The sequence below is a fragment of the Azolla caroliniana genome, unplaced genomic scaffold (genome assembly GCF_043228905.1).
Source record: "Azolla caroliniana isolate FFs.n. ecotype wild unplaced genomic scaffold, voAzoCaro1.0.p SCAF_1, whole genome shotgun sequence".
In the NCBI taxonomy this organism is placed as follows: Eukaryota; Viridiplantae; Streptophyta; class Polypodiopsida; order Salviniales; family Salviniaceae; genus Azolla; species Azolla caroliniana.
In genome coordinates, this window is record NW_028230436.1 from 29,164,007 (window position 1) to 29,184,997 (window position 20,991).

The 20,991-nt window shown below is 36.9% G+C and overlaps 1 protein-coding gene across 1 annotated transcript; it reads left to right on the top strand.

Annotated features, from left to right (window-relative positions):
- Positions 1 to 8,005: 8,005 nt before the first annotated feature.
- Positions 8,006 to 20,504, top strand: LOC147869516 (uncharacterized). The gene is made up of 14 exons (XM_087325275.1): positions 8,006 to 8,369; positions 8,507 to 8,960; positions 9,849 to 10,152; positions 10,545 to 10,767; positions 11,010 to 11,118; positions 11,197 to 11,467; positions 11,553 to 11,825; positions 12,701 to 12,889; positions 13,801 to 13,864; positions 15,671 to 15,870; positions 18,273 to 18,350; positions 19,668 to 19,811; positions 19,890 to 20,087; positions 20,181 to 20,504. Exons 1-14 carry the CDS (start codon positions 8,024 to 8,026, stop codon positions 20,307 to 20,309), a joined length of 2,982 nt encoding a protein of 993 aa, XP_087181401.1. The 5' UTR covers positions 8,006 to 8,023; the 3' UTR covers positions 20,310 to 20,504.
- Positions 20,505 to 20,991: the final 487 nt, after the last annotated feature.

Consider the following 20,991-nt stretch of genomic DNA (forward strand, 5'->3'; position numbering starts at 1 on the left):
AATACCAAGGTGTATCTTTTGTTTGAAAAAAAGAAAAAGAAAAGAAGATTGACCCACATTTAGTTAGTAGCATGTTATTAAACATAGTAAGAAGCACATGGGTGGCATATCATGTTTTCTAATGCAATTATCACTCAACATCATCGGTAGATAATAAAATAATGCATTGCTAGTCCAATAAACAATATTAAATACAAAAGAGAACACCATGAATTTTAAACATATGCTTCTCCAATGGAGATGCCGACGAGCCTTCTTAGTTGACTCATCCTCGTAGTATAAAACTTATTGCTCTCATAATTGCCATTAAGAAAGATCTTGTACTCATTGTCCTTTCTTACCTTTAATGGTTGTTGCAGCATCGTAATTGCCACTGTTAATCATAAGATTTTATGATCCTTTTAACCTAATTAAATTGGTTACATGTAGCAATGCGTTCAAATGCCTTATTCTAAGTAACTAAATGTCCATCCTTATAAAGTCCAATTAGCGCATGTTTTAGTTGGAAATGATTGACCATCTATTGGTGACCTTTGTGGATTAGTGACCATTATTGGAAACACCCCCATTGTTCAGTGTTCAATTATCGATTGGATGGCAATAGAAATTGAGGACCATGACAACGTGGAGTGCTAAGCTCAATCCAAAAGAAAAATATAGAATGAGTAAGCTCAACGAGTCAACTCCTCGTAAGTTGCAAATTAGGTGAAACACAAGAAGCTCAATCTCAGATTAATGTGACTTGAAGTTCCAAGTAAAACTACATAAACCATCAACTCACAAAAAGACATGTGACAACAATTCAAAATTAAGTTAAAGAAAAAGAACATGCAAGAAAAGGAGAAGAATCATCAATGAGTTTGTATAAGACTACATGTCATAATGATGGTGGTGAGCTAAGCAAGCTTTAGCATGAGTTCCATTATTTAGCTTGATGCAATAGAGCATGACTAAAAAATGGTTGCAGAATACTCAAAACTCAAAATTCTATGGAATCCATTCGGTGCTAACAAGCAACGAAGAAGGGAGAAAGATGTATTTGACACCCATAGCTCAATACAATAATCCCCTCTTATTTCATAAACACCCACAAGGTCAAGTTTTTGGTGAGAGGGTCCTCTCATGCATAGGGTTTCCATGGGGGGGGAGCCCATCGTCCAGAGTGGTGTTCAATACCACAATGCTCACAAATCAAGTTATGGGGATATTTTGATCCCTATAATCATAAGCTTTATATTATATATTCTTATAAGACCTCACACGGTTTACATTTATGTATCTACACACACATACACCCTAAACTGACGTGTCTAACTACTACCAAATATTAAAGAGGGCAAGTGAGGGAATCACAGGCACGGATGATGCAGGTCGCTCAGTTGAGGGTGTGTGAGATCTGTGTCGTCCGATGTGGATAAAAAAAAGCATGCACTCAAAATTTTACTTTATGGGGAGCCCGAGGAGCCCAAGTCACTTGAAGCAGGAGGCCAAGGAACCCAACACACCTGAAGCAAGAGCCCGAGGAGCCCGACTCACCTGAAGTAGGAGCCCGAGGAGCCCAACTCATCTAAAGCAAGAGCTTGAGGAGCCCAACTCACTTGAAGCAGGAGCCCGACTCGAACCCATATTTTTATTTTTGTGGTGAGCGAGGGCAGGGAATAAAGAAGACGATTGCATAAATGGAAACCCTAGCAAACGGTTTAGGTTTCTAGTGTTTACGTTGCTGCTAATGATTCCCTCCGTTGGGTATTTCTCTAATAGGACTATTTCTTCTGATAACATTGTCAACAATGTTGATGGAAACAACACATAAGAAGGAACCTCATGTCTCAAATTTTGGGACGGGCCAAAAGGTTTGGGTACAGTTGAACAATTATGCTCATGCCAAAAGGTTAGAACTCCCATTGTGCTAGGTGTTACAACTTTTTGCTTTGATCTAATATAACTATTAATAATCACTCTTGTGATTTGTATATTCTATTAAGATGTTGTATGCCATCACCAATACTGTGCAATGTACTTGCATGTAATCCAAGTTTCTTCTCCCATGTAATGATTTCAATAGTTTATTGACTTGCTCATCTCTCTAACTAAAGCATGTGAATAAAGTTAAGTTTCTACTTTTTCTGATGGCATGGCACATGGTTAGTTTTAGATGATAACCTAATCAATCTGAGCAAGATTTGGCATGTTTGGACGAGTTCCACCCTCCAAATGAATTTGTTACCTGACATGAATGATGAAGAGTGGAATCGTTTTTTGTGTTGTTTCAATGGCTATTTGGATGAAGTATTGGCAACTAGACGTCCCCAAAATCTGAAATTTGAGCTTGTTAACATGTATTCTCAGTATCATGATGCCTACGCTACAAGGATAATGTTTAATAAGTTGCAAAAACAAAATATTGTTGCATGTAGTGCATTTGTTTCCCAATATACACTATAACCGTGGATGTGAAGCCATACAAATCTATACATATATGCATCATGCTGGATACAACCTTATTTAGTCATACTTGAACCATAAATATTTTCTTCTAATGAAGTATTTTTTGAAATTCTAATGATTTGAGTTATAATTTGGATGAAGATTGATGCTAATTTGTCCTAATTTCTGTAGAATGGCAAATCTGGCTTGCAGACAACATTTTAGATCATTGTTGCTTAGTCGTGATGACATTCGAATGTTTCAATACAGAACTTCATCACATTTAATGGAAGTATCCCTTAACAACTCCATTTAGAAGAATCTCATTAGGTTTGAAGAAAACTGAGAAGACTTGACATGGATTTGTGTTTGTGCAAAGGCATCGTAGACGAATATGACTCCTTAGAGTTCTCAAAATTCTCACTGTATGTAGTTGAAATCAGAGATTGCATATATGATCTGGTGACTATACTTGTACAAATCTTGTTTAATCTTGATCGATTTTGCTAGATCCTCTAGTTTTGGTCTCCAATCTTATTTGGCCTTCATTTTGATTTCTTCTGTTTTGTGTACTCACACAAATCACAATACAACAAACTATTTTCCTTCAATTTGTTGTTTTGTATTCTGATCTAATTATATCGTTCAGTTTCTTCCATGGTTTAGATCATTTATTTTTCTGATATTTTTTCTTAAAATTTCTATTGAGTATAGGATTTAGTGAGAAGAAGGTTATGAAAGGGAAAATTTTGAGCAAGATACCTTGAAATCATCACTGTTCTATTTGGCATAAGTAGATTTCCATTGGTCTTCGGTAGAAAATGTCATATTAGTAACTCACTCATTGTTTAATTAATGGTAAATTATAGTAGCCATGCCTTAGTTGCATGTATTTGTATATCCTTATGGATTATCTCCTACCTTTGAAATTGATCAACACACATAAGTAACAATGGTACTCTACCAATTTCAAATGTTATGATCCACTCATTGTGTGTTAAGATGAACTGTTGTTGGAAGTCTAAGTCCTTCCCATTATTGGTACTCGTGGTCATACTATTCTACTTATTTCTTTAACTTATATTCATTAATTGAGTAGTGTTAGGACAACTACATACAAGTGTAGTCCCTACTGATTGGTGAAGTTGGCAAAAGGAAGACATACATTCTTGTCCATTTGATAGTGAATAATCACGCATTTGCAATCATAAGGAGTGTGCAAATCACAGGGATGCATGGGGGCCATGTGATGACAACATTGTTAATTCTTTTGCTATAGGAACATGTCAAGGAGACCATTCTTTGACTTGTATTTCCACAAATTAGCCAGTATTTGCTTCCAATATTGTTTTGAGCCACAAAATCACTTTCCAAACAAAGTTATGGATATGTGTATTCAAGCTATTTCGAACTAGACAAACATTAAATAAATAACTCTTTTGACTTTACATAAAGACCTTTTTGGTTGTATCATGTTGCCAAAATAATTCAAGGGCATTCCACCTAAAATTCTCGTGTGCATTCTTGGCTAAGAAATCAATGACTGAAATTTTGATTCACTATTGTAGCAATCCATGCATAGGCCACCTTAAAATTTTCCTATACATCAACTTTTCATCTTTTCAAGTTTTGAACTTGCTTGATCTTTGGCATGCATGCTGCTTATTAGAGGATATATAAGATGCAGAACAATCTTATTTGGAATGTCATTGTGAATTATGAAAGGAAGCATCTCAAGATATAGAAAAACGAATGTTTAATCTGACAACTAAAGCAAAAAGTTCAATTGCATCAATCAGAGTTTGCAAATGTTTAGTTAGTTATATACCATGGCACAAAGGTACGGTCAACAACATATGGTTATTAGTTAAGTGTTTGATGATGACAATTTTACACCTTGCAAGTACAAAGCAAGTAAAGGATGAGAAATAATTGCATGCAATAGGGTGTTTAGAGGACAACCTTTTGCTAATTATTTCTCCAAAAGACCAATTCTAAATACAAGGAAGATTTGCCACCTTAGTGTAAATGTAACCATTCTATGGGATGCACACAATGATATAAAGATATACCTTTTAGACTATTAGGGCACCTCATCTACAATAGGCTTCAATTCTCTATGTCGTTCATCAACAGGGTCAAATCCATCCATGTGTAGTTCCTTATATATCATGCAAACACAATATAGTTGATGTGAATAGATGAAGAAAAACTTCCATTAAATTTGTACGGGAAACTTTAGTAATTTGTAAGCATAGTATCAAGCCTTCTCTAAGAGTTAAGAGTGGCAAGTGAATACCATGAGGTGTAACTTGTGCGCCTGCAACTACAAACTTGTGATGTAAAAAATGAACACATTTAATAATTAAGGTGTTGAATTCAATACCACTATTAGAGTGGGACTTCATGTTACTGCAGATATGTTAGTTGCTCCTCTACTTGTAAAATTAAGAAGAAAATTGTTGCTTTGGGATTCGGTTAACCTGTCACTTGCAGGTCGTATACTTGTAGCTAACCAAGTGTTGTTAGCGACTATTTGGTATGTTGATTCAACTACATTGTTTGCTAGATCATGTATTTTACAGGTGCAACGCCTCATTCGTAACTACATTTGGGGAGGGAAAACAGGTCAAGGTAAAAGGCCTAAAGTAGCTTGGGCAGTATTGATTGCTCCACGACAAAATGGTGGGATGGGGCTGGTAGATCCAGATGCACAGTGTAAGGCTTTGCTTTCTAAATTTGTGTGCATCTATGCTGCCAATGCAAGGTGTTTGGAGTCGTTTGATGATGCATAGGTTGTCTACTATGTGCCCATCAATAGGAGGAAAGTGGCAACCATCTTTAAGATGGGGTTTTATTCAGAATTTTCATTTGTTTAAAACAACCTTATTAGAAGATAGGTTTTTTAATGGAATTCTCACAAGTTGGTCAGCTGTCAAAAAGTTTCTAATTCGGAAGGTACCTTCGACAACGGATGACTTGTTGAGACAACCCTTGATCTAGAACTTTCTCTTTTCAGATTCAAGGGGTTTTCTGCTTGGTAGCCGTCCTCGGTTGAATTGGGCTTCTATGGATGCATCAATAGCAGGTAATGTTCTAACATGGGGATGCTATGTTATGAATCAACAGTTACAACCTTTGTCGAGGCCTTCAGTTCGAGGAAGTGCTATTATGTGCGATAATATGCAAGTGGCATTGGGACAATTTATGGCTTCATGGTCCCCCTCTAGCAATCAGATTTGGTTTGGTTATTTCTCTCCTCTAAAAGTGATTTTAGGAGCTAAAGTAACTAACACTATGGGTGATGTAATATACTTTAATGTGGATGATGATGGTAGGTTGTGGCATGTATTTTCTGAATCAGATGTGCGGATATCTGCCAATGTTTCAGCGATTCGAGTAGTTGCAAGATCGGGAAAAAAATGGCTCTTGGATCCACCATTTCAAGAATGCTTACGGTGTTGTTCGTTGTGGGTTTTTCAAAAAAAGCCGCTTTATAATTTGGATTGGGATCCAGTTGATTATCAATGGAAAAAACCGAATGCTAATGGAAATGGTAAACACTTAGAGTTCTTTCAGTATTCAGTTAAGTTAGGTAGAAATTTATTATTGCAATCAAAGTATAAATGCCCGGCTGCCATGAAGCATTGGATTGCAAATAATGTGAATGAACTACAACTTACAAAATTTTGGAAATGGTTGTGGAGTATGCAGTTGCCGAAAAAAGTTATTTGTTTTCGTTGGTTGTTGATACATTATGCTCTTCCTGTTGGTGATTGGTTGAGGCAAAATCAGCAATATGCTTGTGGAATGCATTGTGGTGAATCTACGGAATCTATTTTGCATTTGTTTTGGATGTGTCCCAAAATCAAGCAATTCTGGAGTAAGTTGTTTTTATTACTAAGAAACCACTATGCTCGTTCTACTTTCTCGTGGGGTGCAGTATTATGGGGTGTCCTTCATGGAGATGTTATGAATTACGAACGTATGCATGCTTCTCATGTTTTTTACTTTTCCAATGGGTACATCTATCTCACTTCATTTCCATCTGTTATTCCTCGGTTTAGAACTGAAAATCTGGTTATTTGGCGTACTGTTACGTCACTAGCGCTGTGGACAATATGGAAAACGAGATGCGATGCTGTTTTTAATAATGCTCACATACATCTCAATAATATGCTTATTGAATTCTGGTGGTTATTTGTCCACACCATACGTGGACAATATGATGATTTGCAGGGTACAACTGATGCTCAAAGACAACGTCAAGTGGACTTTAAGAAACGGTGGCGAGGGCTTCACTTATTTTCAGATACGTCTCCTGGTATGAAGTGGAATTATTCCATTCCTCCTTTTTTATTGCATAGCTTGTAGATGGTGTTCCATTTGTTCCTATTGTGATATCATCTGTATCATCAGATGTTGGTATTAGGTTTTGTATTACAATAGAGGTGAGATGAAATGTCTCCCTCTGTTTTCTATATGTACATTTCTCAAGTAATTTACTAAGGTGTATCTTTTTAAAAAAATAAATAAATCTAAATGAATTGTAAAGTCACTACATACCCTAAAACTAAATGTCGAAACCCTAAAAAAGAAAGAAGTCGACGAAGAAGAAAACCAAAAAGAAAGAACTTGAAGAAGAAAGAAGAAGTCAAAGAAAAAGGTCTCAACTTCACACCTATCATGTTTTTAGAATAAATCTAACCACTAAGCTATTAACTTTCAATAACAATAATTTTACTTTATTACTTTATTACTTTATTAATTTAATTTTTTGAAGTCAGACACAACAAGCTTTGAGTCAGGCTCTTGCACTAACTTGATCGGGCTCCTTGTGACAAAGGCTATCAGACAATTGGGCTCCGAGTGACAGAGTCAAGCTCTTAGTGACAAACACTATGAACTTTTTATCCACATCGGACGGTGCAGATCGCAAGCGCCCTCAGTTGAGCGACACCGTCCGTGCCCACGATTCCCGATTTATTTGACGTTGGTGGGGAAGGCTATATATTTGGGGGTAGTGAAAACAAAAGAAGGGCATTTCGAGAAATAAAGAAATTGGAAGAGGGCATGTGCGAATTTATAAAAATTTGAGGGCATTTTGAGAAATAACAATATGATTAATTCGAATTCATTTTTTTCCCTAAATAATTAACAATTTATTGATAATTAATCGTCAAAAGAAGAAGGAGAAGAAGCTCTTAAGCTATTCGTTTTTTAATTTCCTCTATTTCTCAAAATGCCCTCACTCAACGAATTAGTTAATTGTCTGAAGAAGGGTGGCGAATTAATTAATTGATTGATTGAATTATATGAACAAAAAGGCTGCATTCCAGGATTGTGCTAGAGAGAGATTTTTCGTAAAAACTAAAATTTCTTTTAATTAAATTACGTAAAGGCTAAACCCTTAGACATGTTTATTTTATTTATTTATGTTTTCCGATGATTGGGTTGGGTTCAGATATCCAGTACTGTAATCAATTGTCTGTCTCATGGGCCAAATTTCTGTCTTAGAAGACGACGTTAAATATATCTCTCTTTCTTCGAATTCTTTCTTTCTCTCCGTCGCTTTTGAACTTCCTGTCATTCAAACATGGAGGACTCAGCAGCCGACGAAACAGACGCAGTAACAGCCGCAGAGGAGCAACAGCAGTGCAGTGATTGGCTCCTTCGCATCGAGGAAAACCTGCTTGATAGCTCCCTCACCTTCCAAGCTCTCCGATGGGCACTCTCTTCTCTTAGATCTTCCTCACACAAGCCGAAGAAGAAAAACCAGAAGTACAAGAAGAATGGCGGAGGATTTCCTTCCGCTAGTGATCGCAGCTCCATCGATGATGTAAAGTGCGAGCTCGTTTCTGAACCATCCCTCACCAACGAAGACGGCGATGATGCTTCTCCTCTCCGTGCTCCTTCTGTCAGACGTGGACACGTGGAAAGTGGTAAGTGTACACTGAATCTTTTCATGTCAGATATGGCGGTGATGCTGGAGGAGACCTGAAGAAAGATAGAGGAGAAAATATACATAATTTGAACACTGAAGATGATGTCGATTAAAGTTATGTGGAAATGCTCACAGGGAAGGAAGAAGACGGCGAGGAGGAAGACGAAAGGACTGATCTGTCAGAGAGAGTGAAGCTTTGTGGATCCGGAGAATCAGTAAGAATGGTGGCAGTTATCGTTTCAAAGAGGTTATTACGATATTCACATCTAGTGAATCTTATCGAACAGTGTTTGCTTCTTAGCTTGGATCAAGAGAAACCCTCAGATATGAAAGAAATAGAGAAAGAACAAGGATGGCTTCTCTCGTGGCTGCTCAAGAATATGTTCTCGAATGAAAAATATGATATTTCTTCAGATCTTGATTGGTTGTTGGCATACTTGTCATCATCATCCACATGTATCAATCTCTTCTTTCTATCACTATGGGACGTTATTTCAGCAGAATTCTCGCATCATTCGGCTCACCGCACAGTTGTTCCTCTCTCCACTCTGGTTAGAATGGCATCTGTTCTGGAATATACAAATTCAAGGTACGTTTTTTGGTTTTTTGTTGCATGTTTTCAGAATCTATTTAGTGCAGCCATGGTTTCTACACATTTTAGATGTATTCTTGTCTTTCATATTTGACTATCAATCTGTAAGAGGGCATTGTTACTTTCAATCTGCCTACAGATTTGTCAAATTGAAGGCACAGTTTCCTTGATAAAAAACAAGAATAAATTGAGACGGTAAGAAGGAACATGTGTACATTTGCGGAATAAGGCATTCTCTTGTGGCCTTAATATTGTTTTGATCCAAGAGTTTCATGAAGGATTAATTTTGAATATAGATAAAGAGGTCAATAAATAATAGCTTATGTACATGCTGGGTTGGTTTCTGAATCTAGAAGGTAAAAGAAAGAGAAATCCGAGGATTACCCTATATTTTACTAAACGCTGAGTGGGAATAGTTTCAGTGGATCAGCTGTTTTATGAAAATCCTTTCTCTGTCTAAAGATTTAAAGAGGGGCTATGATTGCTTGCGGCAGAGAAAATGTTGGAATTATTGGAAACATCACCAACTCAAAAGGAAAATAAAAGTAACTGCAGTATATTGATCTCACCATGGAGTGGAGCAAAAGGAATGTTTCCAAATTCTGAATACTGAAACTTTAGGAATTGCCATAAAATGCTTTTCTCTCAGCCTTTTGGTATTGCCATCTCTCCATTCGATGTACCGAAGCATAAGATTCTTTATGTGTCTTGTATGTTGTATGCAGTACCCAATTTCATGAGGTTCATTTACATGATTGTGATTATCTTCTCTAATCTTCCCTCCTTTCTTAAGGATCTTTATTCAACCATCCCTAATATATTCTCATTTTACCTGAACTTTTTACTGTTATGATATTTTAACGCATTTTTCATTTTCATTAACAGATATGGAGAACTTGCTACTTCCAGTTTTTTGTCATCTTATCAGCTCTATACTAAGCCCCCATCCTCAAGTACATTATCAAAGGGAATATGCACATTGAGACATTACAAATCGGTAGTATCACCTGGACGTGATCTCATTGGTTTTTGGTTCATCATGGGTTTTCTTTGTCCTGACCTTTTCAGCTCTTGTATTAACTTGCTCGCGTCAATCTCTGATACTGCCTCAATAAGAAAATGGTGGTTTGAGCTCCAAAATTGTGATTTTGAGATCCTTCCTCTACCTATGCTTTCAAGGTTCCTTGGAGTAAGTCTAGATTAACTCATTCATAACTAGTTACGTTTGAAATATCATTGATATATATTGAGGTAAGGTGAGTTGTGCTTGCTCATTGTAATGAGGATCGGGTGATGCATGAAAATAGGGATTATGTGTGCAGACACTTTAGGTGCTCAATATTTTGTTTGAGTGGGAAGTCAATAATCATGGTCATGTCAATTATCGAGATTAAGTTATAATTGATTTGTGTATTTGCCCTAATCTTATCAAGTAAACATATCCACTCAAATGTTTTGTCTGTTTTGATTGCTCATGCTATAGCTTCCACATAAACTCATACCTTTTCTGTAAATGCACGTGTCTTAATAATCTACTGAACAATGTGTTGTTTTTCTGTTGAAGCATGATTATTTTTGCAGGATCAAGATTCAAAGGAGCCCAGTGATTTGACACATTGGCTCTGTACAATATTTAGAAGACATTTGACTCGATTCACAACTGCTAATTCACATGTAATTCTGGTGTTGGGTAATCTCTGGACTGATGGTGGTCAAACAAATCCAGAGATGGTTCAGGCAACTCACATGTTGCTGAAAATAGTTTCAAATAAAGCCTATGCAATCATGTTGCAAAGAATATCTGGTACACATAATGGCTCAATTTTAATGTTGTTTTTGTACCTAAGATTGGCATGCTGCAATATTATCCGTTCAGCATAGTGGTCTCTTGCTAATTTGCTACATCATTTGGATTTTGTTACTGCTTCTTTATAAACATATATGTTCTGTACCATCGTAATAAATTATGAGACAATGAAAGGCTGTTGTCCCATTGCTTATTGCTCTGACCATGTATGCCAAAGAACTTATGAAACTCCATTTCAGGCTTCACATCTGAGGAGGCGAAAGATTCTGCCTCATATTTAGAGAATATAAAGTGTTGTACAGTAAACCTATGGACCAGTTTATCAAAGGAAGGATCTGCGTGCAACAGGCTAGTTATGAATTCACTGCTTTTAATGTATATTTATTTCCTTGGAACTATACTAATTAACACCTCATAAACTAACAGGCATACCGGAAATGCAAGGTTGTGGGAACATCCTATCGTTCACACCTGCTTATCTACTTTGAGTTGCTATCCCACACAAGTTACTGCCCAAATCCTTGTATATTCAGCTGGTCTTGTATATTCATGTGAAAAGGAAGTAAACTCAATCGGCAAGCTAGCATTATTTTTTAAAGTAATGCAGGTCTTAGCCAATAAGTCTGACTGTGAAGAAGTGTTCGAATTGTGGGCTGAGAAGCTTATTGAGCAAGTATGTACACTAACTTCAGATCAGGTAAATACTGACATTATTTAGCAAAGGCCACAACTATTATTGAACTCTGAGATGACTGAGGAATGACTAAAATCTGGCTGTACAGGCATTTAACAGAATCCGTCTTGTGGCCAATCTCTTGCAATTGAGTTCTGGGAAAGATGTAGAGTCAGCAAGAAAAATACAGGGAGCCACTCTTGGACCATCAATTGCAATACAGTACCATCTCTCTACAGCCTTGAGTAGGCAATGGTTGTGCTTACTTGCATTGTTGCATTGGGATAAAGCTTGGGAACTACGGTTGATGGTAGTGAGAGTCCTTCAATTGCTGGCTCCAGAAAAGATTGCTAATGTGCGGGATATTATTTTCCAGTTGAAGGTTGTGTATAATAGCCTTTAGAGAGTTTCAACATATAAATGGTTGCCCGTAGTTGGTCTGAAATGTTGCACAATATGTTTTTGTAAGGAATAGGACTGTTTGTGGGTCTTGAATCATTAGATGGAGATCTGTTGCACAACTCTTTAATGTTGGCTTTACTATATTTAATAAAGCTTAGCAAGCTTCATTGTTATCAGCCATTGCATCTTTTAGTGTGAGAAAAACTCCATCTCCCTTTACTTGTTCTTTTTAGAGCACACACGAAATCTTGGTCACTGATTTCTTGAGTAAGGATGACATACCTTTTTATCTAGGCCACCATGTGAAATCGATGATCTCAGGCTTCATTAGCTGGGCTGAGGTGAACTCAGAATATTTGTTTTTGTGTGCATGCCTTCATTTACCGAAGCTATGATTTTCTTTCTTTCTGCCTTTAGTTTTTTCTTCTTTCAGAGGTTGCCGTTACATTTTGTATTCAGGAATTCAAGCAGTTGCATTCATTGGCATGGTGGCTTATACTTGTGAACCATAGTTTCCCTGGTCAATCAGAGAGATGCATGTTATCACTATAGAATAGTAAGCATAGTACTCTAATATTACTAAGGCTTTTTAAAAAAAGTAGGTTCATGTATGCTTTGATTAAAATTTTTAATTTTCATATTGGCTTTGTTGAATGTTGTGTAAGGAATATCAAAGCAGCACGATACAATCATTTGGATTTGCTCACTCTATTTTTATCAATTTAAAAGTTGATAAAGAGGATGTTTGCATCAATGGTTCTTCATTAGATTAAGTACAATTTTATGCTATAACAGTAGGAACATCAATTTTCCTGAATCTTACTGGAGACATCTAATGTAAATATTCTATTGCAGGGTTCCTTGGGCTTGTTCTTGAAATGGTTGGATGAGGCATATGGGTGTAAACAAAATGAGAAAAGTATAACCTCCTTGTCTGGAGATGGGAATGGCACAGATGAGAAATGGAAGGTTATTCAATTGATTGAGAAAATGAAATCTGTGATTGTTCAATTAGCATCCTCTACGAAAATGACATTCATATTGGTAAGAAGTAATGTTAGTCCACAATTTTTGAAGATAGTTCATCATACTGGCTCAATTTCTCTTTGATTTAATCCCTAAACAGAGGAATTTATACAAAATTTAGGATATAAACTGTTAAAAGTATAGGGTAATGTAACATTCCACAGATGCCCAGGTAGCAAATAACTGTTGTAGTGTTCAAATTATCAAAAACTTAAATCCTAAGATACCTGAATTCAGAATCTACAGCAAGTTAGGAAGAACAGTTCAACAATAGGGAATGCTTTTATAGTAGTTTCTCTAGTGGAAGTTATTGACTCATAAAAAGAACAAATAGGTTCAATGCAAGATTATGCAGCACCATGAGTTGCTCAAATGAAACTTGATGATACAGACCTTTGGATTGTACTTGGGAAAAAACACTCACGAAATAATATATTGTCTATGTAAGTGATCACGTGGATATTAGATATGCACTATTGTTGAAGTACTGCATATTAAAAAGCATGCAGCTATACTATCTCTTTATCCTTTCAAGTTTAACTTGCGAAGCTGTTTTGGCCTCATAATATCCGCTGTGAGTTTGTAATGGTTACTGTATACACACTCCCTTTGTGAAAGTTCTTCAAAGGGATGCTTTTGATACAAATGTTGTTAATGTGCTATCAAGAACACATTAATATGTAACCCATGCAGCGTTGTTTTCTCTTTATTGTTTCAAGATTTAACTTGGGGTGTTTTTTGGGACGACTTGATGCCTATTGTGCTTGAAAAATTACAGGACTTGTTAATGGCCGCTGTTACACAGAGTACTCCCTTTGTGGAAGTTACTACAAATAGATGGTTTTGATATAAACGTTTTCATTTCTGCTATGAAAATATCAATTATTTCCATGTTTTTTCTCAAAATCTGGTTGACTAATTCGTTGCAGATGGTCAACACTGTAATGGAGTATTCTTTTCATGAAACACAGGGCTCTTTACCTGAAATGACAAGTATGCCCTTCTATTACTTTGAATTGTTTGGCTCTCTGTTCTAAATTATTGTTTATGGTCTTTATGCCTATAGTTTCACAGAACTCTTATATGTCTAATTTTGATATGCATAGCATTTTCCTGATTTCCATGTGAGGTGATTAGTGAAAGTCTGAAAGTAAGTCATTTGATGGCATTGAGCCTTCTAGCAATGCATACATTTAAGAAAATCCATATAATCTTTATTAGGATATGTATGATAGACTGGTGGGATATTGGTGATGGAATTTTATTATGAGAGGGGACATATTAGCAGTAGTTAAACTAGACACACAATGCGTGTGCTATGGGATATTTAGGATGGAATTTTGTCATAGTAGCATACTTGTGCTTCTTCCATAGCTTATTGTATGACATATTTATCCAATTGATATATAAGTGGGCATAGATATAAAACAAGACATTCTAACTGAATTTATGGTGGTCTAAAATGTAAATTCTGTCAGAGTTACAATGCCGTTCCTTTTTGTCCGACGTAAGAATGGATTTTTGTCCTTTGTGTATATCTTTGGTTGCAATTGGATTCTCTTCATTGGGTAACACTCAAATCTTAGCTTGACACCAAATTCTAGTTGTGGCATATTTGCAAATATTCATGCCGACAACCATAGTAGTTGAAACTTGATATAAAGTCCTAGGACATGTCGACCGATCTTCATTTTATAGGAAAGGACTGTTCACACACATCAAGAGCCAAAAACAATTATGAGCTTCTGAAGTGTGGATGACAATGGGTCGCCTACTAAGGACGGGATCGGATAACCAAGCCAAGCCGTACAAATTCTACTGGCCTTCATGTATGTTCTACATTGAGAAAAGTGGTACATTATGTCCTAGGACATGTCGACCGATCTTCATTTTATAGGAAAGGACTGTTCACACACATCAAGAGCCAAAAACAATTATGAGCTTCTGAAGTGTGGATGACAATGGGTCGCCTACTAAGGACGGGATCGGATAACCAAGCCGAGCCGTACAAATTCTACTGGCCTTCATGTATGTTCTACATTGAGAAAAGTGGTACATCTTGTGACATTGAGCATCGTTTAGCATTCATTATGACTGAAGCTGTACCATCCTGAGTTGGGCCTGCAGTGCGGCAGATTTTCTGTATTTATGTGATCTTTGGATGGAACACATGAAAAATGCAGATTTTGTTATGGTTCCGAATGTCACTCTGCCCTTTTTTTCTGAAGATGTTGTAGAATAAATTCAGCTTAGTTGGAATTATTGGCTCTGATAATTTCAACTTCCATCAAAAAGCCTTTTGGGACCTTGTTTAGGGATATCTTTTAATACATTCTATACTTCGCTATCTCAAGATGTGTCATAATAAGAGATAACTGAAGCATGCAATATCAGATGTCAGGACTCCCAAAAAGACATTATTATTACCCAGATCTGCTAAGTTGGATTGTTTCAAAAAGCAGTCTGCTCTGCCTTCAGGATGTGAGTTACTGATCCTCTTCGATTCCTTTCAATGATGGAACTCCCCCATCATTACTTCTGGCCCTGCGATTGGTGGCTATTATTTCAGATATGATGCTCTAAATAGTTCAATTGTGTTGAATACCTTTTGATTCCTCTTAGTTTAATTATTTGATGTTCCACTGATTGTGTTTTCAATTCTCATGGATGCAATTTTGATTTTTGAAGTGAGGATATATCTCTTTCTTTTTCATTAGTAGCTTGCTATTTTGCTTTTTTTCAATTAATGTGAAAAGAAAATCCTAACTGTAAACTGATCTTCAACGGGACTGCCAATAGGTTACTCAACAGAAATGTGCTTGATAAGCTCCCAGCTGGGAAACCTTCTACGGCAAACCGTAGCCCACATTGACAAGGCAGGGAAACCAGCAGGGAAGAGTGCTCTGAATTTTAGGCCAGCATCAGTGTTAGCAAAGCTGCTTGTCAATCATCTTCAAACCCCACTTGAAGTTTATGCATCAAAGGAGCAATATGAAGAGGTAAAGTATGTTTAATGTTTAATTTCTTTCTTATTTATTACCCATTTATCAATGAACTTGTTATGCACCCTGGGAAGCGCAAGAATTCATAATAACTTTGTCTATTATATGTTGTAAATGGGTTTAGACTTCGAAGAGTCAGTGTAATGCATCCTAAAATGTTCACAGGCCATTCATGGCTCTTCTTTGTTCTCGACGTATCATTTCCTGATGATATACAGCCTAACAGTGGTTTCAAAGTATTTCTCAGTGATTTAGGGGAGATTCTTGGCCATGGCTGTTGTTTGTATTATTTTCTAGGTTTCCTGCAGAATTAGGAGACATGATGCTTCTGAAGACTTCTGTACAGATTTATATATGCTGTGCAGTTGTGATTATAAAACAGCAGAAATCGCTGTTCTCGTTTTCTTCAAAAAATGAATGCTCTGCAATGAGTTATTACAGAATACATTCTATGATTATATGAATGCGAGTCTTCTGCCACTTTCACATGCATTAGACAATGGTTTTAAGATAACTTTTTTCAGACAATACCTGAACTTCTAACTTGTCATGCTGATGTTTTAAGTGTATATTATGGCAGTCTGACAGAAGTGTATGACTGAAGAAAAAACACAGAATATAAGGGAAGGGGATTAACAGAGAGTGCAAAATGAAGAAAACCACAGAATCAAAATCCTTGGTCCTCCCCTTCAATAAGGACCACTAGGCTCCACATCATTCTACTACTGGTCTCAACATACAGCATGAAATTGGATTGCCCAATGCCTTAGTTTTCACCATGATTGGTGTAGCCTGACAGAATGTATGATTGGTGTGGTCTGACAGAATAAAAGGGAAGGGGATTATCAGAGAGTTCAAAGCAAAGAAAACCACACCATTAAATTCCTTTGTCCTCCCCTTCAGTAAGGACACCTAGGCCCCACATCATCCTATTACTAGTCTCTACTGGTCTCAACATACATCATGAAATTGGATGATCTGCTCAATGCCTTAGTTTTCATCTTTCCCAAGATGCAGAGAACTTTAACAGGTTCTGCACAAGTACTACATGGGACCACATGATGCAAAAAGTAGTCTCATGACTGAGAGAATGCATGACAACTAGAGCCATTTCTCTTTTTCATGGATTTTGTTGGCAGCAGTAATCAGGACCACAGCTATGATATGCGTATCTTCCAAAGCCATCATTACATGGAATTGGAGATACCGTCTTTGTCCCATCAATCTTGCCATATTGGATTGCCCCATGATGGATACTTTCAAAGGGTGCTTTGGGTGTGTAGTATTCTTTGGCTTTATGTCTTTAGTTTCTGTTGGCAGTGGATCCTCTTCCAATAATCAATCGAGTCAAGCCTTATTGCCGCTGCCTTCCAATAAGTTCCAAGCATGGTTCCCGACACTGACTTTTCCTGCTCCAATTGACCCACTTGAATTAGCCATGCACCTTGTCTCTATTGCCCCTCACCTCCTTTGGTGTTGACTTAACAAGACCATAACCATTGGCCATCACCAATAATATTTCTGCTCATCACAGTGAGAAAATCTATTCCATGGAGGTTGGCGCTGTCATGCCATGTTGGTGGAACTTTATGACCCAGAAAAGTCCAAGAAAAGCAGAGAACAAGATAAACAGAAGGATCAGCAACAGTAGTATATGAGCAAAGGGGTATATTGTTAACTATCAACGAATGGATCCACAAACTTCCTGATGTTATGAGCTATTTTTAGAACTATAAACAGCCAAAATGACATTTGTACAAGCTTAGAACTTCCAGCAGCAGAGGATGTTACATTATGACTGTGTTTTGTAGTCAGGCTACATTTTTCATATAGACGAGGCACCTCCACCTTATCTTCTTGCTTACTATCTAGTATCAGCATTTTGGGCTGAATTTCTGTTAACGTTGATTCTCAGTCACACTGCCAAGTCATGAACCATGCTTATACCTTCTTCTGGTTCAAGATTGTCTCAAAGTGAAACAAGAACTTTGTTTGATTGTACAATAGAAAGGACTGCCAGATGCATAATTCGAAATTGTCAAAAATTTGTAATTTGTTCTAGGGTACAGACTTAAAGCATTTCCACAATATATAAGTAGAGGCCTTCCTTTTCTTATGGAAAGATTTATGCAATAGCCCAAGAATTGTAAATATATTGGCTGTGTTTCTTAATTTCAATTTGGGTTCTGAATTTTGTGAAAGGATTTATGAGGATGAAGCACTATGAGAATAGATTCTGATTTTTTGGAAGCACATGTGGAAATAAAATATTTTGCATGAGGTTATCTTATCTTTAGCACTATATAGATGATGTAAAATGCGTTGAATTTAGTCTAACAATGCTGTTTTGTTGATTTTATAATGAAGCATGTATCTTAACTGTTTTGATGTCTTTGCAGGCTTACACAAAAAACGTTCCATCATGTGATCATAACTTTTTATCAGATTGTTTTTCTCGAAACCCTCTTCTTTTTGAGGTGAGAACATATTTTTGATGAAATATAAATTAACCTAATAGAATGAGGAATATTCAAATACGCAATTCTAGAAATATTGAGCCCTCAAAATACCCCTATTGACCCTGCCCTCTTAACGCATCACACAGAGATCACTATGTGCAGTTTACGTCTTCCAGACGAGAATACTAAGATGACAGAGATCAGGGAAATGTCAGTGCTGCTCAATTATTTACGGTGAGAGGGGTGATGCCCATGAACCGGAGGTATTGAGTTCAAGTGCTGTAATGACTATGATGGGGTACCCATCCAGGAAGGGATTAAGAAACCTGTCTAGGACGGAGTTGCCCTTCTATCATCAGCATAGCACTGATTGTGCATTTACCATGTCAACATCCATGTATACCAAAGAGGATAATCAAAGTCGGTACAATAAAGTAGTTCACATTGACAATCAAGATTGCAATCTCAAGCACGTTGGGGTGATTATTGGGAACATCAATCACAGGAGCATAGAAATTTAACAGGAGTTAGGTGGGGTTAGCTTAACATACCTCAGAATGGGCCATATGATATTAACACGATTTATTCAGATAAACCTACCATACCGCTGAATGCAATGCTAACTACTGATGTATGAAACTGGCATATGATTCCAACATGAGTTGCAGAGAGCGAGTCTAACTTGTTTCTGATTGTTCTACCACTGGTTATTTCTGCCATACAGTGTAGGCCTACCTAGAAAAGATGCGGAAGTTTTGAAAGCTGATCCATTTCACCCAATGTGGATTGGAACTTGTACACATTGTATAAGGGAATTAATTGCCTGGGTTTTGAATAGTGTGGACTTCCTGGTATGATTAGCCAGTGAGCACCCTTAAAGAAGTAATACACGTCAGTGTTGATGAGTAGCCTTATTGCTTCAAGCTTACAAATTGCTGAATAATCCTCGACTGCGACAAATTGTTGTCATTGTCCTCTGCCCCAGTTTAGTGTAGATAGTTATGTTTTAATTTCACTAGTGTGATTGTAGATGGTTTCCTTCTTTCAGTAGTGATGGGAGCTCTAATTATTAACACAAGAGCTTGTGAGATTTTCTTTTATTCATTTGGCAATGATGTTCATCAGTTAATCTACCCATTCCATTTGAAGGTTTTTGCTGCAATCGATAACACCCTGAGATCCATCCCATGCCTATTCCAATTCATTGTGAATTTGTTATCATGTCTCTATTTCTTTTTTAAATTCTGGAAAATCCAGCGTGTCTGATAACTCAGGGTCACATGCAACATGCCTTTTTTCAGTTATAACCATTTTTACTATCTATTTAACTGACAGATTCTAGAGATTATCCTTGAAAAAGGAGATGTTAATGAAGCAGAACAATGTATGGAATTTCTAAGAGCTCTGCTAGCTCATAGTATTGCATATTGGAATTCTAATAATCCTATTCAAAAGCAATATTCCAAAGTAGTTTTCCAGGTATATAGTCGATAAATGTAATCTATCACATTGGTCACCAATGGAAGCACCTACCCATTCCATAAATGATGAAAGCAGGGAGCAGATGAAGAAGCTGATAGAGTTCAAGCATGCCGACTAATTCGCATGATATCTAAAACAGGTGGGATATGTAGTACACTGGCAGCAAGTGCAGAGATAATCTCGTTGATTGATCGAAATGATATATCAGATGTGCTGCTGCTTATCTGGAATTCGTTACAGCACAGAAAACCCACACCTACTTTCACTTTTCCGGTAAAATATTATTCCGACAGAAATTAAAGGTTTGTAAAACTTGGACATGTAAGCCAATTGGAATAGAATTTAACACTTTTCTTGTTTTTTCAGGGGAGTATTAATGCTGATAATGAAGGTGATATGGAAGAACTGAAAGAAGAGTATTTTTCCATTTTGAGAAAAAATATAGCCTTAGTAGGACCCTATTTTGCAAGTGTATATCCTAAGACGGCTTTTTAGGTTTCAAAGCTCTCAGATTCATTGAAAGGCCTGCCATATTTTTTCAACATCCTTAGGTCTTCACTGTTGTACTCTTCAATGCTTTTTTTTCCTTTCCCATGACATCTGAAGAGTACCTAAGTTGAGAGAGTATCATTTGGAAAGTTAGTATTATCGTCCCTTGCAAATATGAATGTCATACATTATGCGTGAAAACTAGTGTTCATATTGATAACGATCATATTTGGTTCTTAAAGCATTAAGGAGGTTTCTACAATCTAGTGCATCTTGCAAGAACGCTTGAAACAACTCTCGGTCAAAGCCCACCAACTCTTTTCATGGGACTAGATAATTGCATGGTCTAAATAAATAATAGGTTAACCCATTGTTCTAGACCCAGTAAACAGTCTTAGAGCATCTCATTGAGAATACGAGAAATTATTAACAAGCTTTCTCTATCTCCACTTTCATTACAAGGCCGAGGAATCCAAGCTGGCTGGCGGCCTTAAGATTACATAAATAGTAGGTTGTGGTCTACCTTAATGAATCATCCATTTGTGTGCCAGGTAATTTGTAGGAATGGGAGTTATTTAGTTATATACCTTATCAAAATAATGAGTTGTGTACGCCTGTTCCAAACGAATATGACTCAACTTCAATGCCACTTAGACTCTTACAATGAGCATCAGAGCATTCACAAATC